General features: G+C 41.1%; 1 protein-coding gene across 15 annotated transcripts in view; it reads right to left on the reverse strand.

Annotated features, from left to right (window-relative positions):
- LOC128872909 (disks large homolog 4) overlaps positions 1–23,483 on the reverse strand; it is a 393,187-nt gene that overhangs the window by 247,713 nt on the left and 121,991 nt on the right. For all 15 annotated transcript variants that reach the window (XM_054116078.1, XM_054116077.1, XM_054116084.1 and 12 more), the window contains exon 4: positions 16,977–17,113. In XM_054116078.1, coding sequence (XP_053972053.1) covers positions 16,977–17,113 — 137 coding nt within the window. The remainder of the gene's footprint in view (positions 1–16,976; positions 17,114–23,483) is intronic.

Here is a 23,483-nt window from a genome sequence, read left to right on the forward strand (position 1 = left end):
AAATTGTTTCGTCCAAAAACTGAATATATTAGAATGTATTTCCTAAATGAAATAAATGCATCATAATCTATAATAATATTATAAATGAAACAGATGACTTATAATCAGTTGTAAATGATCAACGTTTTATGTATGTCGTCTCATTTGAAAGCTATCACGAATCGAATATTGATTATTTCGAAAATATTTTCTGGAGTGTGTTCTAACATACCAAAATGATCGTCTCGATGATCCATAAATCATACGAGATATCCTCATACCGTTAGCAGTAATGCTACGAAGAAACGACGAATCCCGATTGTCAGACGCGTCGTGTTAATTATTCGATCCGTATTCCGTGTCACGAATTTGGATTCGCCGATAACGCGGTATCTCCGCAAGGTGAGTTCAATCACATCGTCTGCACCGTCAACATTGACACAGAAACGGTAACCGACCTAACCACTGAATTTGCGGATTCCGTTTATCCATGGGATCGAAGAACTTCATCGAAATAGCATCGAGCCTGATAAAAATCCAATCAGACAGTTCCGTCAACGAGTTCGGTAAACAATCGAGGCAGTTTTTTCCTCGATAAAAAAAGAACTGGAAACGTGCTGTAGAAAAATTCCAACAGGAAATTCTCGCAGAAGTAGAGAGAGCGATTATAGACGATAATTGATATAAAAATCGTCGAGCTATAAAAGAAAATCCTTGTCCCATAAGTGGTTTCACTAATCCTAAGTCTCTTGAAGCGAAAACTTTCGTTGTTGGTGGGAGTGCAACGGCGACAACAGTCGATTACACTAATCAAACGCCGATAATTACATCGTCCACAGCGTAGGGTCTCCATGAACGAGCCAATAGGTGGGACGCAATCATGATGCCTATACCGTCAATATTTGCACAGTGACGGAATGGAACCCAACGGTCGAGTTCTATCCATCGCGATCCGAGTCGTATCCCGAATTCTACCAATCTATCCATCAACGCTGAGTACACAGCCGGTCGTGCGATGATAACGGAATTGATAGAACCGTATAATAATAATTGCGTCCTCACCGCTGCTGTCGCGATCGTCTCTCCCCCGAATTCCTCGCGCGATTTTGATTCGCTGATCGTCATTGTCGCCGCTTGCTCGACACGTATTACTTCCGGTCCGACAATACGTTGATATCCGATTATTGACAGTCGCGCGCTAATTGCCACGACAACAGAATTGCGGAGTCGTGTTCGAAACCACAGGCTCGACTGGAAAGAACTCGTTGATGGTCTGGACCGGTGAACAATGTTACAAAATTGTCCATGGATATACTGCGAACGTCCGAGTTTGAGAGACTGCTTTGTTTCCCGCGGTGTGGAGGCTCTTTTGTTATTTATACTCCAGATGGAAGCAACTGGATATAGTCAGACGGATCCTGTTTACATTATACTTTAATTCTTTCTAAAAATTCATGCCTGTACTCTACTTTCAGGATTCTGAAATTTTCTCTCTTCGCGTGCTTCAAATTATTCGTGAAGTGTAATTGAAGTGAAAGAGTATAGTAATGTATGGATGTGAAGTAACACGTTTTAGATTCCAAGGTAAAGTGTATAAAGCAGGCGAGGTGTCTGACTACATACTGGTCACTTCTACTGCGTCTGATCAAGCGCAAGGTATTTCCACTTCGTCCGACCACTACTGCGCAATACTTGCTACACAAAGGTGTAAATTAATATTTAAAGATTGTATGTACCAATGACTATATATGCATAAAACGATATTTAATAACTTAACTTTTACTTATACTTGTGTAGATGTTTAATTTGTTACTTCTACACTTGCTCTGCCAAAATGACGACTGCTCCGACTTTGAGAAAAGTTTCCAAAGTACCATTAATCAATTTTCAGACTCTACATTGGTTCAATATCCCAATGCACGCATCCCTTTTAACAAGAAGTTGCGGGATTACTGGTTGTGAGCCAACAGGATCGTTTAATATCGACAAGAGACACGAGCTCGGCTCCAATTCCGTGAATTTTCGGTTGGTCGATTCCTCAGGCGTTTCTATTCTCTGTCAGCCACGAAACGGCTGGTTCTAGATAGCATCCAGTCGCGACCTCACGGTGCACGCCACATCCATCAAGTCGGATGAAACCGCCGTTCTCTCGCGTATAGGTGACGTAAGTTCCGTCTGGAGTGGGACCCGTGCAACGTGCAAGGCGGAACGCCTTGCTTGGGAATTACGCGAGTCAAGGGAAACTATGTACACATGGATATCTCCCAAATGCATCCTCGTTCAGCAACATCGAACAAATGGTACCGTATCTGTCGTCGTGTAATGGAACTTCTGAACGCTTCCACAATCCACGCGACAGAGAACAACTTCCGCAAACAGAAAACAGACCTTCACGACATTTACGCTTACTTTAAAACCAAGCAATTATTTATTTTAGACTGGGTGATCATTCTATTTTATTATTTTATTTTATTTTTATTGTTCATTGAAGAAGATTGTCTAGATTAAATGATAGATGTGATGTTTCAAAATAAATTTTTCATTATATATATATATTCAAGTGTAAAGTTTATTAATGTACACATCTATAAAGAAACACTTATTAGGAAACATCAAACCTATCATGTAATTTGGACAAACTTCTTCAATGGACATAGAAGGTACGAATATTTATAGGACTGACTGTATATTTAAAAATCACAATTAATGTAAAGTCTACTCTTGATTTTAATAACTGAAATTAATACTCTGAAGAAGTTGGATGCTGCATCTGTAGGATTACAAGATCCTATGATAGCCAGCTTTGTTACAAGGTTTTTATGTCGCGTCAGTTTGCATCTTTGCCTGCGAAAGTGTGCATGTTCTGTTAGATTTGCGGCAACAATGTAGCGAGGATAACCGCCTGGTGGCCTTGAGCGACCATTTGGATTTTGAGAGCCCTACAGGTCTGGGATGAAAGGAGCTTATCCCGCTCCCATCCATCTCTCGTTCCATCGTTATCCTTTCAGTTCCTTACAATCGTCAAGGGCCACCCCGAGGTCTATTATTCAGACTCATTTTTAGACGAGTGACGCGATAAAGCCCGAACCTCAATTTTCGAAGGTGAAAATGGCAGCGAGACGAGAAAAATGGAACGTCAATTTCACGGCTGGACGTATTCTCTTCCGTGGTATTTGACCACGCTGTAACGGCTTTATATGGCATAGCGAACGTTAAAATAGCCCAACAAATCTCACTTTATTCCTTCGTAACGTGCTGCAACTTCGCGAGGCGGGTTGTCTCGTCGACTTAATATATTTCCACGGAGCAACGGTTCCTTTACTCGTTCCAGATCGCGTTAACGAAATCTCCCGACAAGCGTGGCATCGCTTGGTGATATAACCACATGAAAATCAGACTCAGCAACGATCAATCGTGCCAATTTCACCACGATGACGTGCTCGATTAACCCTTTTCTTTCATGTCCGAATCAATAGTGAAGGAAATTGTTTCAAGACTGGTATTTAAGCGAATTTGTTGCTTCCTTTGTTTGTTTAAATTTCTTTATTTCTTAGTTAAAGTAAATTTCAAATAAAACACTTAAAAGCGTTGGGATCTGTTGATAACGAAATTGAAATAAAATTCGGAGTGCAAAGGGTTAATGTAACTAAAAAGTGGTAATCTCGTTGCCGCAAATAAGCTACCGTTTACTCGGACTGGAGATTAAGGCGCCTTAGGTCGCTGCAATATTAACGCGCGGATCCAGTAAAATATTCATTCGGAACTCTCTGCGTAAATTTCAGCCGCGAGCGAAGTGCCTCTGCAGACCTTGAAACAGGGCAAACACCAGTACTAATTAATCACCCTCAGACAAATTGCCGAAGCCCCGGCATTTTGCTTGTAACACCGGAAGTCTGGGACTGGGAAGGAGGGGGCGTGTACTTTTCTTGCTGGCTGCGCTTCGTGCAGTATCTTGTCTGGATCGGTCAAGAAGGATTTCTCGAGAAGCTGGATGCTGGGCAGAATGGTACCAGCGACTGGAGAGGTGAGAACGAGGGGAGAGAGATAGGGACGAGAAAAAGAATGTTAGCAGCGGAAAAAGTCGAACCGTGAAAAGCAGATTAAAGATGTACCATTAATTTATTGCCCCTACTCGTCTTAACGCTACCATTTCTCGAGGAAACAAACGAATTCTGATAAGAAAAATTGTGTGATTATATGGGCAGAAGAATTGAGGTTCTCCGAGGATTTCTTTTTCGAGAAACAATGAATTATAAATTGGTTGGGAAGGAAGTATTGGCTGGACCTTTCAGATCACAAGTGAAATAAAAATTACTTGAATACACGCTATATTGAATAAACTGTTTCGTTCCATTTGTTTGGAAAGACATGACATAATACATAGTATTTTGTACCAACCAAACATTGGATTTATTTTATAAAGCATTCACAATATTTGTCACGCCGTTAGTGTTGCCATGGCAAATATGTTTTAATTATGTGTATACTGTTTATGAGAAATACGGAAGAGGCGGGCTTGAAAGGTTGCAAAGTGTGGTGAGAGAGCCGCGGTAACGGCGGTTTAAGTTCAGTCGAGATTAGATCCTCTTTGTTGACGATATTACTGGCGGGGTTTGCCAGAGACGATGACGACGTTGCTGCGAGCGAGGCATCGTTTAATTCGATTTATCGAGAACCAGCTGAATAATTTCAACGGTTTTCTGGAATGTATAAACCTCAGTAAACGAAAGTGAGCTGAACGCGAAACACGAATTGAATTGTTTATTCGATTCATTAATTATTTAACTGGAAAGCAGCTTTTGGTATAATGCTAAATAATTACTGTAGAGAGTTCAAGGAGCATCTAACAGGTGATACAGATAAATACCGTTTAGAGAAGATAATAATCCTCTACAATGTTCCTCTCTATAAATAACTAACTACATATAAATCTGTCAGTATTAATTAATTTCTCCAAAGAAAATTACGCCCTAAACGAACTCTAGTGAAAAGTCTATTCCGAATAGAAAATACCGATGGCGCTATGCTTGAATGTTTCTGCTCTCTCCCGATAAATAGTACACATTTATACAATTGACAAATGGTGGACTTACCGTGCATCATACCGAACCGTTCAATTTGCAATAAAATGTCTTCCTCGCTCTTATCGTTAGCATGTAGAATTTATGAGCCACGTTTTCACTTCGTTCCAGCGATTTCTACCGAATGTACGATCGCTTTAACCAGGAAACGGCGCGAGTAAAGAGATTCGGTTTCCGCAGTGAATGGTGACCGTAAGTTGAAAATGGTTTAGAAGCTACGCGAGAAGGCGTTCCGTGTGCCGTATATATATTTTGCGGGGGTGTAACGAGATGTCGTAACTCCTGTCGCCTCCACGAAGTTCAGACACTATTGTGAGGGTGGAAAATTTAAGGGTGAAGGTTAAACGAAAGTGCCCGTTCCCGTTGGACGACCAAGATGGAGAGCGTTGAGGGGAAATATATGTGCAAAACAGAATAGTTTGCATGGAATTACGGCGCATATCAAAGGGAACTGCAACAGAATTTAAACTATTTCAAATTTGGGCACCGTTGGAGTAGTCAGCAAGAGTTTTAATTGCAGGGCGGATTGTTTAAAGGTTGGTTGAAAATTCGACTAAATGAATTATAGAAATGCTGAATACAGATAAAAAATTGGAAGTACTTTACATAAGATTCTAGATCCTTAGCCGCCTAAAATAAAATGCTTGAATCGATCGAAGCAACCGAAAGTCCTACGCAATCATTATCCAGCTCCTCGAATAGCGAATGGCACGATACAACCGCGTCCAACGTCTCGAATAATAAATATATCCTAACAAAACAATTTCACTCGCTGAAGCACGGATTACCAGAGACCGGAGGTTCGCATGGAACCATTCAAGCGATACCAGGAGCGAGACTGTATCATTAAGGGCGTCACAAGGTGCGATGGAGAGAAGCGAAAGCAAAAACGAGAAAATCAATGTGGCATTGTTCGTCGACGTAATGTGCTACGAAAGGAAGAAAAGAACCTCTACAAGAATAGAGAGTAAAAGAAAAAAAAACGTGGATGGGTTGAGGAATGGTGATATACAGAAGCAATGTTACGCGCGATTAACCTCCTCGAGGAGGAGGCAACCGTGGCACGGAACGACCTCTGGCGAAACAACGTCAGACCTGAGTCGAGGAGAAATAAAAATATAAGAAACAACGCCGCGGGAAGTTTTAATGCGAGAAATTTTCCTAATTTACGACGGACCGGGTTATCACCCTCATTCCTGGCGTTCGGTTCCGTTCGCGGTCGCCAGTCGACGAAGACGTGGTTTCTTAAACCGAAAAACAGAAAATTCTTGAGAGTAAACTACCAGGGAGGTCGAAACGAGAAAACAGAGCGACATATCGCATTATTATTTCTTATTAAGTTCGGGGAACTTCGTGTTCCCGTGTTCGACCGTGTAAATATCCTCGAAATGAAAATACGAGGACATTGCACTCGAGAAATTTTCACTCTCGATGACCATGCAGCTGTTTATTGTAATTTATTAAAATTCGTAAAATAAATAATTCATAATTCCACAAGATGTTTTCTAACAGGACCCATGTAGTTCTCTTCGTTTACTATAATTTTAACTGTATTGCCCACTGTCGATTGCGTTACATTCGTAAACAGGCACGCGAACTAAAACCGCTCGCCAGAGGTCGAAGCCACGTGATGCGCTAAATTTCGGACAGGAATGCTAACCACCGACGTGTACAAAAGGTCCGGCATTATTTTTGGCAGACGTTTCTCGGCGACGTCCCTCTGGGAATATAATCTACCGTTCTCCCAGAAGGTTGCAAATATTGGTGACGTGTATCATCCTCATGGGTATGAATATTACAAAACACGGCCAGTCTGGAAAAATATCGGGCCGCGTTTGTCCTGCGACGAACATAAAGGAACGTTAGCGTCAGCTGAAAAATCGAACGACCGTACGTATTCGCTTCCAATGCGGCTGCTACGGAACCAGGACACAAAAGACACATTTTTCGACTAACGGTCGGGCGTTACTACACGAAATTACTCGAACGCCTCACCTCTTGGCACGGATCACCGCCATGAAAAGAGAATAGGAGACGAGAGGAGCTACGAAGGAGCCGACTGATAAGCACCGGGAGTCAAATGGATCTCACTTTATCACGGCTAAGAGGCAGGGTCAGAGAGGCATTCGGGTGGTTTATCTAGGTAGTACAAGGGCTTACATCGTCGCACGATCCAATTTGACAGCATAACTGACAGGATAGAGCATTTACTCGAGATCAGCTAAGGTCGTGTAAGTACACTCTACATGCTTCCGACCGATATTAGCGGCCGATTGACATACTCGCCTTTAGGCAAAACGGCGTCGGTAAACAGGTATCCTGGCATCCCGCCACTTGAAAAGCTTATACCTCCATACGTAGCTTCGACTAGGGAAACGCTTGCGAGAGGCTATTACGGAATTTCATTACTTTCTCAATCTCACCGTAGATCCAGAAAGCGATTTATATGAGACGGGTTGAGTTGAATTAATAAAAGGTTATAAGTATCTGAATTTTCCATGGAAAGAAAATCAAAATATTTGATTGAAAGAAGAATTTGTACCCTGGGAGTGTGGAAAACACACGATGCTCTTAGTAGACGCGATAGGGTAGGAAAGCAGTCATAAGACACTTTGGTAAAATCGATTTATCATTTATTATGGAACACCATTATCTTGTCAGAGGCTTCCATGGCCGCGCTTCACGGAATTCATGAAAACTCGATGCTTTGCCTATCGACGTAATAGATAACGTCACTTAATTATTATTACACACGGATGTCTCTTTTTGAACCCCATTACTCAATTCCTTGTGCTATCCAACTATATTAAATTTAATATAATCTTTAAGTAAAGCATATTCTGATTCAAATGAATGCAGTTTGTTCTCCCTATCCTATTTCACGATACCTCTTCGTGCACTCTGGTCTCGCGTGCTAATAATTTATTCTTTTTTATGGACTGTTCATGGAATCCTCGAAAATTTTTCTCTCGTTTCGGCTACAGTTATCTTCATCGGGGGAGAAAGGCGCGAGACTGTGGAAATCTCGCTCGACTCTTATCGGAACCGAATCAAATTAAATTCAGTGCTAGCCAGCAGTGCAGTTGAGACTGTCAGCGTGTTACTACTGGCATTATCTCATCATCCGTGGGAAGGAAAAAGAAACAACGTCGACATCGCGAAAGGATGCGATGGGAAGTAATTGATAACGAAATCCTCGCTAGAAAGGAAAACGCGAGACGGCAGAAAGTCTAGATAACCAGGGCCCCATAATTGAAGGTTATTTGGGGGCAATGTTCCCCTGCTGATGGCTTGTCAACGATTTTTCTTGAGTGGCAGACATTTTCCAGATAACAAGACGAGTACTTTTCTACCCTTTGTCGTTACACACAGCTAAGTAGATACTGACGACAAGAGGCAGTCTTTAAGTAAGCCTTTTAAAGCTCATTTAAAGGAGGGTACTTTAAATAAATCTCTTTCCACAATTTTTGTATTAGTTTGTTTTAAATTATTTTTTATTTGCTTGTATTATACACCCTTTTACGATTTCATCCACCTGGGAAGAAACTTATTTGAAACACATTTCAGGATTATATTACACTATAGAAAATAAATAATGATTTATCTATTAAATAGGATCTTCCATCGATTAATAAGCCACTCATTATCCTGTAGCTTATTACTCGAAGGCTAATGGAACTGACGTAATGACAACACAACTTAATAATGGAACTTCGCACTGCAATGTAATAATGGAACTGGTAACTTGGTTAACGTTTCGCCGACAGCTGCCGCCCAACCGTTAATTAAACGTCCATTAATTTTTTTTTCAAGAACGATCGACTGGAACCGAAAATTGTTGCGGGACGTTTCGATGAATTGGTCGCTGCCAATTAAACCTGCCGTTAAAGAACAATGGTCTCTCGCAAATGTGAAACATTTTGTGTTGCGAAATTAGTCGATATAGGCCCTACCTGTTGCATCGTTTAGTTCCGTGATACACACCGATCTCTGACTCCTTGTTTGTGTCCGAGCACGCCCACCCCCGTCTGCGTTTACAACGAGTCTAAGATTAAGAAGTTTCCCTCGAAGAGCGAGCTAGCGTTTCGTTACATGAGAAGACTAATGAGAAAAGTTCCGTTAATTTCTTGCTCGCATTTCTTTCTCCGCAAAAAATTTTATCAATAAAAAGTAATTAACGTCCCTGGAGCTCTGGGGAGGAAAATGATTTACGCTGTTTCAACCAGCGGTCGACTGCTGTTTTCGTGGGCGGTGAAAGAAAAATATGTTTATCCTTGTTTTTACGAATTAAGACTTCGTTTTTAAGAATATTGTTTCGTGTAGAAGAAAGGATGAACCGATCTGAGAAATATGATATTTATGGTTGGATAAGATAGTTTTATGATGAGCAGTGGATTGAAATAATTTTTAAACAATCCTTTCGTTTTGTTTATTTCAAACTTGGAATTTTCTTTCTCAGATTTTTCCTAAAATTTAAAATTTCTTAAAAATATTTCTTCGAATCTAAGTTCGAAACAGGAGTGAAAGAAATACAAATGTTTAACGTGAAAGTATATTATCCTATAAGCGAGGAATTAAAGTAAATCCAGCGAAGCACGGAACACTCAATTCCTCCAAATGCAAATTCTGAAAAAGGAAGGAAATCGTGGACTGTAATTATATGCACCCAAAAGAAAGGAAACCCTCCTAACGGAAACAAGTGATTCTTCGAATTTCTTGAATCGAGTGGACCCTTATTGCCGTAGAAAAATACACGGCTCCGGAGGTAGAGAAAACTAAAAAGAGGAAGAGCCCGTGAATTTCGCAAATGAATGCATCGAGTGCATACGATGCATTAAGTCCCAACCGCAACGAATGCATTGTAAAGGGGGTCTGAAGGGGCGAGAGTGCTCTCGTTTGGAGTTTCCTCCTTTTATCGGAAACGAACGCGGTATCCAAGGGAAATGGGTTTTAGCCGAGTGCTACTATAAATTCCATTTGTCCCGTTGAAAACGGTAATATATCATGGCTTCGGGACCGTCTTACGGTACGCCTGGTTAACCATATGCGATTATGCAAAAGCTTTAAATCCTTCCGAGAGTGTTCCAGCGCGGAACTTTTGTCCTGAAAAATGCTAATCCCATGACCTACGTTCGATATTTGTTTTCCCGAAAATATCTGCACGATATCCTCGCATCTCTCTTCTTCCTTTCATTACATTTTTCAATTCTCTTCTTTTCACTATAGTATGAATAACGGATAAGTTCTAGAAGAAATCCGAGAAACATTGCTGCGCAAACTATGGAATCTCTGGCGAAGGAAAAAATGAATAACTACGAGCAAAAATAGTTTCACAACGGTGTGGGTGAAAATTGAAAACAGGACATAAATTGTAGCTACGTGCCCACCCATGGCGTTTCTCGCAAGAAAGCAAGGATACGATATTTCACGGATCAGAAAGGCCATTCGTGTGATATACGTCTTCTTAAGCGCGCCACCGCGAATTCGTGAGTATAATTCCTCGGTCTAGAAACGTACGGCGACGCAGCTTTTGTTCTTATTTCTCCTCCACCCATAAAACGAGACCGCAATCGAGGAGAAATTACAGAGGGGTGTGAGAAATGTTCGTTTTCGACCTGATATCGGTACCAGACCGTCGATGCAAAGCCTTCCAAATTTATTATTTGGTTTATTAAGAGTTACAGGAAAATACTTCTTCGCTACTTCTAGTCGTGATCATTTTCCGAGTTCCTTGAATAATTTAGATTTCAATTTTTCCAACAAATTCCAATACGTCCGAATAATGTACGTACCATTCTCCCCAAAAATTGCCAAAAATTCTGCCGCACGATTGATCTCGCAGTATTCTAAAGAATCTCCAATTTGTCCTGGTTAATCGATAAACCGAATAACGACAAGCCATTGAACAAATCTACTCGTCGCGGTGGTGTTTGTCAACGCTTAAACTTTCCAGCGTCCTCGACCGTGGGACGGCGGTTACCCTAAGAGGCACCGACACTTTAATCTTATCCCGACGTCCTCTCGCCCTCCTGTCTGGCCAGCAGTCGATTCTTCTGATTCGAGGTAACGTTGTAAGAAGAAATAAAGGAACCTTTATCGATTCGCGGGGTCCCGCGGGAAATCGGCTGGCGTTCGTGGCCCACGAACATAGCACTCGTTCCTGCAGCGGAGGGTGTAACTTTTGCGCGGGCGCATGAAAGGGGTCGTCGAGTCGAAGGCACAATTTTCCATTATACCGAGTGCAACCCTCTTATCATTGCCGTGCATATTCCACCGTCGGCGGACAGCTGCCTTCTGCGGAGTAATGGAAAACAAACAAGGAAAATATCGCGCGTATACAGCTAGGCCATTACTCCTCGACGTTCCCACCCTAACCCCCAACCGCGTCGCGCGATCCCTCATACCCCTGTTTTTGCGCGATCGAATAGTTTAAACTTGGTTTTACGCGCAATGCCGCGGCCATATCGTAAATTTTTGCGGAACGGACGACCCGTGGAACGAGGACGTGCACGAGTGCATTGTTCTTTCCAGATAGGGGAATTTTTATTATGCATCATTTTTCGAGAAAAGGGCTGAATCGGAGCCATTATTATAGACGTGGACTAGATAAGGGGTCTATGAGATGCCTGGCTGACTTTGGAGGTGATGGTTTTTAAAAACTCGGGGGAAAAGGGTTAAGAGACCTGTGTGAGTCTCATCAGTTTTTTTGCGTTGAATCTAAATAGAAATATTTCGTAGAAGTACTACAAATTATGTACTCTCGATACTCTTGCACATTAATTGCTTAAACATCATTGCGGCGTCTATAACGCGATATTTACTAGCAGTAAACACATTCATAATAACGATACGTTTACTGAAACATAGATGGGTATATCAAACTCTCACGGTGGCCCGCCGGGATAATTAATTAATTGAAACGCTCGTAAATAGCTGAGCACTGTGCATGTTTAAATTGCCGGGTAAATCGAGGTGAAACATGTTTATTATTCTGAATTAATAGGGAAGATATAAACGATGTTCAGACGTATCCAGATACGTGTCCATTGTTGGCGAACACAGAACAGTGTCGACATCTGGGTTTCGATAATGATCGCGGAAATAAATGGGTTTTATCGAAACGACGTTTATATTCCGTGCACTTTAACGATCTGTTTAATGTTACCCGTACAAGGTACAGCTGGATGGAGGGCGGAGGTTAAAGTGCTCCGTGAGAAATTCCACCTCGTTTTACGAGCACGTTCATCTTCCTGAGCGGCGATCAGCGGTGTGGTTAGAAATTTCGATAGTTCTAGGGACCTGGAAATCACGATCGCGTATCGGCAAAAGGGAATTGTTGTTGCAGAACAGTAATGAAGAAGCGCTTAATGCGCCCATCGAAAGTTGTTAACTTCTGTCGGGTTGTCCTCTGTTTCTAAAACGCTTTACCGTGCAGTAAACGGACATTACGTTGTTCGAGCAACTTGTTAGCGTCTGCCATATTTTCAATCAATATTGCTTCATTCGTGAAATTGCACTTATTATTATTATTAAACATCTCACATTGTCGAGTTATGTAGTTTAAAAATAAAATAACTTCACGCTTGTTCGTCAAAAAATTTAATTACAGAATATCTTTGAATAACTTCAAGATTATAATTTAATTAACCAAAGTAGACCTAAACCAGAGGTCGAAACCTACAGTCAGTTCCATAAATTAATACCCTCCATGGGAATTCAATGTAATCTTTGTGTCAATTTAATTTAGTCAAACTTCTTCAATAGTCATAGAAGGTACGAATATTTATGGGATTGACTGTATATTATTCAAGCTTGCATTCTAACTTGTATTTTATATTTGAGTTTTATCATTTTATCTCACAAAGCCCACTTTCCCCCAATATGCTTTTAGATTCAAACTCGTTTGCAATTTTCCCCGACAGTCTCATTTTCATCCGTGTCTGCGAATTGCTCTCGATCACGGAAAGAAAGGTGTTAATAACGTCGAACAGGATTTAACACGGTTGACAGCCACATGCGACATTACCTAAAGTAAACCACGTTCGCTAATTACACATGGGACGCTAATTAGGCGAAAAGTGCTTTAACGCTGCAGAAATCCGACTACGTGGACCTAATTTCCAGCTTAATTCCGCTTCGACCGCTCGAACTGTCAATTACGATGAGTTATAATAAAGCAGAATCCGCTATCGCGATTGGCTTTCCGATCGCGTGTACATTTCCTTCCACTAACGTTCTTTCGACCAAGGACCGTTTCACCGCGCGTAAAATATCGAGGTTCGCGTGAAAAAACATTTTCATCTTCTTTTCGTTATCGTTTGAAACGTTACCTTGATACCAATCCGAGGTTTCGTTGTTTCGCGATTAGGCGCATCAAGTGAAAAGTACACATGGGAAATTGAACAATTTGGATGCACTTTGTAGCAAATTGCTTATAGCTGCTCTCGCGTGGCTTCAAATAGGACGTCAAAGAGACCGACGCTTGGTCGAAATCCTCTTGAACGTAGAGCACGTAGAATGCGTCGGGACCACGGCCAATCCAATCAAACCTCGTATGACACGACAATATATACTTGATTGTACCGTACCGCATTATAGTTTCCAGTGTGCGGGTACTTATGGCAGCGGAAATAACGCGTAGGCACTTGTATTCGCGCGTTTACAAGAGAACGGGAATGTATGTTGGAAGTAAAATGAAAAATGGAGCGTTCCAACAGTTTCACAGCTTTTTGGATCAAACTTTTCCAATTAAGTCGAATAAAATTTTCTTCATTAGAATTTGTTTCAACACGGTAGGAAAACCTCCGAATATTACTCGTCTGCGCGGAGAAAATATTTTTAATATGACGACCAGTAACCACAGAGTAGTTCTGTAATACTTCGCTTGGAAATTTGATATAACTTGTCGCTCTAATTAAAATGACATTAATTTAATTGGCTATTTTTGACAAACATTCGTGTATACTTCTAATTTGAATTTTATTCATTTATTTTGTTAATTAAAATTAGTATTAGTGTAAATAAAACTTCAATCGAGTTGTAAGTTCCGGCATAATGAAGTGCCTACAAATGAGTAAATGTTTGTTATCGAATTCCCTATTCCATTCGCTATTGTGTAAACTGAGACTCTCATATGCAATTTCATGTACACTATTATTGTGTATTTTGCAACAATTTCCCAAATAATTATCGATCAATGCGATCTCCTATTGTCTAATTTAAACGCCGCATTGTAACATAAACTTGTTAAAGATACAACTGAATTTAATGAAAATATAGTAAAGCGAAGCGTGGAATCAATACGCAGAATAACGCTGCTGAATTATGTATACGCCAGGGAGGCATTCCGTAACAAGCAATTATTCATAGTCGATCAGGCATTCGCATTTTCCGGTACAACACTTTGTGGTCGTGTAATTATACATACCAGGTTCAATACCCCATAAATCTCTGATCGAACATGGATTTAAAAAAAATATTGCTCGGAGTCCTATCTCTAAAAGGTGAACCGTGGTATACTGGTAGTCTCTACACGACCATTATTTGTTTTGAGTGCAAACTTAAATTCAAGTATACTTTGACTTCTAAATGTTGTAGCAGTAATTTTTTATATTTTTATGCGAGAGAATGCTTGTGTGTAGGCTGACAAACAGTGGATTCCATTGTTTTACAGTCGCAAGTTCCACCGACAAAGTTTACATCCAACTTCCATTTTCACTTTGTGGTCATTTAATTTTCTTCCTAATGAACTTACACAGGCCCCATAATAAACGACCGAAGTATCTCCAGCCGCAGTTCGAAGTTCCCCTTCTAAGTTCACAGTGGCCCGTCAGAACGTTCGCCGACGTCTACTTGGCGAGACCACACGCAACTTTAGCAAAGTGCACGCAAACACACGCGGTGACTGTGCCCCGCTCGAAATACCGGGGGCGAGTTACACGCACAGAAGACGCGTACGCGCAAATACGCGCTACGAGAGAAATTCTTCATAATGGATGTTATGTGCCATCTGTCTGTGTAAGCAACGAAAACCATTCTGTTCCCTGGAGAACGCTTAACATCCCTTGTACTCGCAGGTGAGAACCATCAAGTCTCGTTCGCTCGTTTGTTCGCCGTTTGTATGCGCTTCTCTTTTCGAGGTGGAGTTTTCAGCGACGAAGGCTTTCGCATTCGCTTACAACGGGATCCCTCTGCCGTGAAATAAACGGCCAGAATGCGGGCGAATAAATTTTTTAGCCTTTTTGCTTCCGAGCCCCTCCAACTGTCCCGTCAACCCATCTCGTTCGTCGTCATTCGAAATCAAATTAGCGGACGTACGGAAACGCGACGCGGAAAATGTACCCGAGGGAAAATAACTCGCGGGAAATGCTGCCGTAAACATTAATTTGCATGATCGCTTTCAACGGTCCTTTCATCGACGTTTTCTCGAGAAGGCACGACGCTGATTCCGCGTGATTCTATAGTATTGGTGAGTATATTAAAGACTGGAGCTTTTGATACTGTTTGATATTTAGAGTGGGTAAACCTTTTCTACTATGGACGTTTTACGGAAAATGTTTTCCTTGCGTAATAGCTCGGCGTCGATTGAATGGTAATTCTCTGACTATCGCGCCGGACCATTACTCGTTATTTCTACTAGCGTTTGCATCCATTAGTGATGATATGGCGTTATCCATTTGTGTGGTCAGAAAACAACAAAATTGAAGGAAATCAGATGCTATCAAACCACTTCAATGTTATTTCAAATACCGCAATGCGTGTAATATATAACGATTTGTTTTAACAGACAATAAATTATGTTTATTCAAAATCAAAATTCAAGTTCAAGTTTTTGTGAAAATATTTCCTTTATACAAATTTATTTTTTGTTAAGCCTATAACGTTTCATTTTTTTTTTTTTTTTTAGTAATAAAGGCAGTCAAACATGTTTTCAGTATTGTGTAAAAATTTCATGAACCTTAAAATAAAATTGAAATATACATTTTTGGTTACAATCATGTATCTTTGATTCCAATTGTCTGGGATTTCTCGGATGTGTATGAAAATTTCCTCTGGCACTCAAATGGTTAATTTCTAGTGATTATGTTGTCATGATCTATACATTTCTGGACGTCATCTCTCGGAGAACAATCGAAGCGAGTGGATCTCGGCTTCGTGGACAGGTAGACGTGCCCTGAATCGTAACTCGAACCCGGCGCACGACTCACGATTTGCAATCGTTGCACGGTGCAACGATGCACCAGCCGCGTCACGTCGTCGATAGGCCACGACGACACGCCGCACGACAGGGAGCCGTGGAACGGGAGCAATTAGCAATTAAAATCAGGGGCTCGGCGATTGATCGGTCTAGCATGATACCAGCCTATTCCACGAGCCAATCGACTCTTGGATTATAATTACGGGCGCTAATTGCGCGGCACCTGCCTACCGCCCCCGTTTACTCCCACCACTTCTCCTCTTCTACCAGAGAGCAGCCGCGTGATTAGTACTCGACGGGATCGGTTAAAATATTCTGAGAATTTCATTTCCGTTGGGGGTGTGCGACTCGTTCCCTCTGTTTCCTAATTAATTGGCCGATTCAACTTTGGCCGGAACACTCGAGGCTATCGAAAGGTGTTTCGAGAGCTCGAATGAGTCCGGCCGATGGTATAAAGGCGACACTGTCGAAGACTTGGAGTGAACGGATGGGTAGAATTACATTTGAATTATCGATGACGAAAGAGATCTCTATAGCGACTGGTAACGTTTAAAATTGGTCGTGGTTTTTATTTAGCAGTAACGCGTTCTTTACTTGCTTCCTTTCTACCTCTATCAATTCTACTTTATTGTTCCTCCCAGGTTGTAGTGATAATAAAGCCCTCGGAAAGCCGCGTAAAATATCGAGGCACGGAAATATATACACGTGACTGTACTCACGTCGTTTTGAGCGGAGGTCGGCGTAATTGGCCCGTCGCTGGCTTCCCATTTGTCGGCGATGCGAATCGTCTCCGCCGTTTTCTGCTGCACCGATTTCGACTCGTCGAGCAACGTCAGCTCGTAAAACTCCTGGATATCTGCAACAGTCCGGAAAACGGGGAGTCAAATTAATACGCTCTGAACGGTTCCCCCTCATGACATCGACTGAAATATCGTCATATTTACAGCCCTGTTTCGCAATGAAAATTGCCATTCGACGCTTTCGTGTCTTGATCGCGAACCATCAACCTCAATGGCAGCTATCGGAGCAAAGGATTCGCAATTTCTACATTGCAGCAATCAAAATTGTTAACAAAGTATCATGAATTCTAAATAATAGGAGTCATCAAGGGTATTTGCAACGAATCTCTCCAATAATATACACAAATCATCTAACAGAAAAATATAACAACAGCTTTAATGTCTCTAACAGTGAAATGCTGTTTAAAAATAAAAACGAACTCCATCGATAACACCTCTCAGGTATGATTTCCAATGGGACCACGCCAAAGATTGCATCAACATTCGAATGCGCCAAGCCGCTCGAGTTCCCACGATTTCATTTATCGCCCGCAGTTAGAAACATATTTAACCCACGTATATTGCTTTTCTGTCGTGAACGTTTAAAGGTGATTCTACTTGAACATAACTCGGAGGGATCGCAATAACGGAGTCATGGAATATTCAATATTGTAGCCTGAACTTTTCTGTACGGGTACCGGTGGATTTTCCCTGACGTTACGATGCACGTTGTGCGCCGAACGAGAATATAATACCGACGTCAACGAGTCTGGCTCGGATCCTTTGCGGCCGAGAAGGTGATCGTGTGACCTTAGTTTATCGTTCACCTATTATACAACACTCTCTTGCGGGGAAGCCCGGGGCTTTTTGAGATATCCGGTGCATATCTCTATGTAGGGGGAGGTCGAAGGAACTTTGATTCCTTCTATCTCCGGGTCTCCAATCGCAGCAACCTCCACGTGGTGAGACCTGGTAATCGGTATTATTCGTAACGAACAATCCTTCGTCGCGAGTAATACCGAGCTAATGGCTGCGAACTTGTAAAGTGTAAAGTGTAAAGTGTAAAGTGTAAACTGTGACTTCTTAGACACAGTGGTGAAATTTTATTAACTCTTTCCAGATATTCGGAAGGTGATCCAAGGAACTTGCGATTATTTTCAAAGTTCCCTAGAGACAGATTTAGACAAACTTCTTTAATAAACATACAGCTTTCGAATATTTATGAAACTGACTGTATAATGTATACTATATACGCATGTTTGATCATTAATAAAGGAAGTTCGGGAAATTTTCTAAAAAGAAACCATTTAACTACGCAATAATTGAACATCCCCACAAAAGAGCTGTGCGAAATCGTTTTATTTTGCATTATTTACACCGCTGTGATTCCCAGCCACTCGGACATAACGGTAATTTCATCGCTCGGTTCATTAATGGGACCGTGCTATAATTACGCGGACACAGAGCATAGGATTGGTTATTTCAATATTGGAAAATTACAACGACTGAATCGACTCTCCGCGTCGATTACGAAGCGAGATGCAACGTTCGATATAGACAGAGCAAGCGAGAACTGTAATTTAGGTTTATTAATTTCCCCACAGGTATATCCGTGGTTTCAGTAAATTGTTAACTATGACGAAGTCTTTTCATCGCCCCGTTAACGAGAGTTGCTGCAACAAATAAGGAACTTCAATTTAATTTGATTACCGCCAACATCTGCGCGGCAGGATCAATATTATTCTACGAATGTGGGGATGTTTGTTCAGGTCGAATTAGCTTACTATTGTCGCTGGTTAAAGTTAATTACAGCGAGTTCGGTGTTATATCTGGTACATAACGTAATGACATAACTCCAATATTAACTCTGAAAATTACTCGCGAGAGTCACGCTAATAAGGGGCACTCTTGAGGCCGATGCTTCAAAGTAGTCACGGAATACCGATTTATTAATCCTTCGAGCGTATTTTAGATTCGCTACGAGGATCTTGAATAATCATGCCCAGGAAATTTAACGCCTACTTTGCATTTCGATGCAAATTAGATTTCACGAAATTATGAACTGTAGTACTCTGTGTGCTGTCGAATTTATGTCGAAAGTTTACGAAAACATAACTGAGAATATTAATCTAATGCTTTCTATCATAATAAAGGTTGAGCTGTGAAACAGACGGATCTCAACTTTGCCCATTCGCTATGCCATAATCGATGAGTTGTATTCTTCTTTCATAGGTTCATTAAATAAAAAAATAGTTCATGGTCGTAAATTGGTTAGATTTTCTAACTAACAACTGTTACGAATAGAGATTCCTTCAGAATGGAGCATGATGATGAAAGGATGAAATCAGACTTTGAAAATATAGGTTAAGATAATTAATAGACAGGGGTGTTCGCCCTTATTAGGCCACTCGTCAATTTTCATCTGTCACCTAGAAACTTTAAAAGAAATCCAATTTTTCAGTACGAGAAACGTGAGTCTCGCGATCCAATTAAACATAATGATTCCTCTACCAGTAATTCTGCAAATATCTGAAAATTTTTCTCGGGTTCTATGAAATCTATCGAGAATACGTATAATACAATTATATTTTAATACAAGTCTTCGTATATATAAACCCACGACCTTTCAATTATCGAGACAGATATTTGAATAATCGCATTTAAACGCACATTGTTCATAATCACCCCCTTCGCGAAACGCAGGGAAAACCACCGTCGATGCAGCCACGGAAAATTTATGAAAATAATTACAAGGGCCGCGCGAGATCGTTGGGAGCAGTTTTCCAAGATTTCCCTCACGGGTGGGAAAAAAAGAACTTCTAACTAAATTTGCAGCCACACGTACCCAGCCGTTAAATGTCGAAGAGACCGCTTGTTATTCGTCGCGAAAAATTCTACGACTTTAATTAATGTCCCAACCTTTTTGTCACCGCCGACAGAGGTAGCACGCTCGAAACGCTGGCGGCTCTTCTAATTTTTCGTTTTAATTCACATTTAATGACATCCTCTTCCCGCTCTCCAATCTCGTCGTTGGAAAGCATGCCGTTGCCACTATTTATGCAACCAACAGGAATCTTTCTTCACTTTTTTTCATTCGCGGGAGTTGCGGCTCGCAGACGGCTACAAAGTAGAGGACTCGAAAAAAGCACGCATCGAATTTGCGCTCGAGGGGTTGTTCTCAACAGGGTGGACGTACAATTGTCATTGAACGTGATATCAAGTTAATGGTGGCTCATCCTCGTTCCGACATTTTTTTGGAGTTCTTGCATGATCGAGAAGATTTCCACAGTCAGAGGATTAAGAACGACTTTGGCGCGGACGTGAAACGCTTCCCGTTTTACGAGACCCGAATGCTGTCCGGATAATTAGCGCTTAACGAGTACCTTTTCGCTTTACCGTTTCAAACGAAATGAATTCAATGCATCTATAAACAAGAATGTAATTTCGAAGGATCGATTTTTGCGTCGAATGTACTTCATCTGGGTTCGAAATAGATAAGGGCTGGCCATAAAATATGTTTTACAAAAGAATTTTTTGGAACACACACTGAAACTATTTAAATTAGAAATCAATAACTCTTACTTTCATTGACTATTCAAATTAAATTATGATATCAGTATGTAAACTAGAGTTTTCTAACAGAGTAAATGAGATGTATTATACTTTACAATCCTAAAAATGATCAGGTTATCATAGAAACGTTTAATTTGCAATTCTAGCATTTGTCTATTGAAGAGTATTGAAATATAATGCTTGCAGACTTGCGTTATTATGTTATTGTACTTCCAGCGTGTCTGGTCCACGATACCTCAAAGGGAGATGCGACCTGCGATTTTATATTGCACCAAGCGTTAGTGTTATTGCGTTATACATTTTCAAATAGCTTTCCGATTCCATCGGCATACGAAACGCGCATCAATCTGAGCTGCTCGCGTCGTTTTCGCCATTCATGGCACGCCTGCGAATACGGTCCGTGAAACGTATAAGTATTACCGAGACATTGCTCACCAAGGATATAAGAAATATTGAAAACTTATTGCAATCTCTCTGCTTCATTCTCCAACTATTACAAACGGGCCCGAATGGGACCGGAGCTGCAATTCTTTCTTGGGCGAGTTACAGCATTGATATCAAAGAAATGAATTGTTGAAAGCTGCAAAATGGTTGCTAGGTGAGTAGATACAAAATCAATGTTTCTTTGTTTTTAGAATATTTGTTTGACATGCATTTGATAAATTAGACCATTCCGATACTAAAAGATAGATTCAATTTCATGTAATGACAATATGTAAATACTAAATAGCTCTAAAATGCTGTAAATTAATATTTCGTTCGACACAATTGCATACATTTCACGTATGTTTTCCATACTTCATCGCCGCGTATACTATAAATGCATAAAATCCGCTGTCTGATTATACGTAACCGTATAAAATACTCATCGTTGAATAATGTTCGTCCGATATGACTGAAACATTTTCCAAAGCCGCGAATTTATGTTGTTTACAATGTAGTTGTGGACAGTATATACATAATAAACTCACACGTGTAGAATTTCGCGTGCCAGTGAATATTCGACGCGTGGAGCGTTTAAATATTTACATGAAGATAATTACACGTTTCAGAGAAACCGTACCACATTAATGTAACGAATGTAGCCAATGCCAATATCGAACATTCGCAGCAATTTATTGCGGTATACCTATTTTTTTGTAACGAAGGTTTCCACGATTTCGATGATGAATGGGATGGACTGGAAAGCATTGAATCTCCGTTTAATTCTTCATATCATGGAATTTGTAATTCAAAAATGATGAAAGGAAATTATTTAACGATTATTTACACGTCTAATTAATTCAGTGATATCGAAACTGTGGTCATATTAGCCTAGCTGGTTTAATTCTGTTAAAACTAAATCGGATAAAAGAATATCTCGAAAAAAATATAGACTCATGAACGTCGACCACGTACACTTTTCCTCGAATTCAACGAGTACTCCAAGCTCCGAATCTTTTCTCACCCTCTCGACACATTCTGTTTACAATCACGCCAACAAACAATTAGACTCATTCGCCCCTCGGAAGTGTTCCATAAAAAACAATTCCTTTCGCGCGCCTAGCCCTCGAGACGACGAGGTAACCGCACTTTCGCGTCTCCTTCGCGGCGTTCCCCGTGCCGGAAGAAAGGAAAATAGAACGCCATTGTAATTTCCTTCCGCTATCCACTGGAATACCCTTTGTACATTGTTTTCTCTTCCGCGGTTCCGTTTTTCCGCGCAGAGGGGAACGGTAGGGTAACTCGCGACGCAGAAGGCGAATGGAAATGTCGTTCCGAGCGACTCGTCCAGAGACCGATGACTCGGTTACAACCGCTTACGCGTGAAATAATTTTTAATTTTCGCCCCCCCCCCCCCCCTCCGTGCCCCAGGCCGCGTGAAAAGGCTCGCGACGTCGCGTTATCTTGATTTCCTTCTTCCCGCCGCCTCCTTTTTTCCTCGTTTTTATCTCGTCTTTTATGCGCCTTCGTGGACAAAGCGAGCGAGGAAACTTGGATGGCAAGCGGGGCCGTTGAAGTTATATACAGAAATGGCGTATCTCCAATGAACAGCCCCACGGCTGGTGTTAACGAGCTCCAGTTTATCGTCGTCGACGTCGTCGTCGTCGTCTTCACGAGCCGAGCGGCCACGCTACCCGAGGCTTCCGTACCGTGAAAATTACCTGTCGCCGTTTAAACTTCTGCCCTTGGCGGGGTATTCGAACCTGCTAACCCAGCCCGATTACGGACCGCATCGGGGCCTCCGAATCGGCCGATAAACGTAAACCGTTCCAAACGTCGCGACGTATGTATACTTCGCCGACTGTAACGACTTCGACGCTGTCTCGTTCCGTTCTTGAACGCTTTCCAGGGCGATTCCCTTTTTCCCACAAGTGTCAAGCACATTCTTATCGCGGAACGAGATCATATGTATCAGTATGGAATAGTTAGACGCAAATAGCAACGAATAGAGTGCAGGAAAACAGAAAGATATTTGGGAAGACAGGGTGTAAGAGCGTGGATTTAATGTTTGAGTGTCCAATGATAGAGTAGATGGACAGTCCAAGTTTAAAGTTCTCTAATTTTGCCAGTTTTCTGAATTTTATTAATCTATCAATGTTGCACAGAGGATATGTACATGTACTCTAACCACGAAGATATAAAAACAGAGTTTAAGAAGGCTAATGAATAAGTCATTTGTCTATAATCGAGTAACATACATAGAAATAAAAAAATATATGTATTTATGTCGAATTGAGTAACCTACTCCTTTTCAAAGTCGGTTCAACACCCAGACTAAAACACATTTCTTAGTTCAATTTAAAAAATTTCAATTTTTCGAACCTGTCCTCCTGGCTAAGATACTTCGTCGAATCACCAACCAAAAACGGAGACATCGAAACAGCTTGAACT

This window comes from Hylaeus volcanicus, chromosome 2, assembly GCF_026283585.1.
Source record: "Hylaeus volcanicus isolate JK05 chromosome 2, UHH_iyHylVolc1.0_haploid, whole genome shotgun sequence".
NCBI classification, from domain to species: Eukaryota; Metazoa; Arthropoda; class Insecta; order Hymenoptera; family Colletidae; genus Hylaeus; species Hylaeus volcanicus.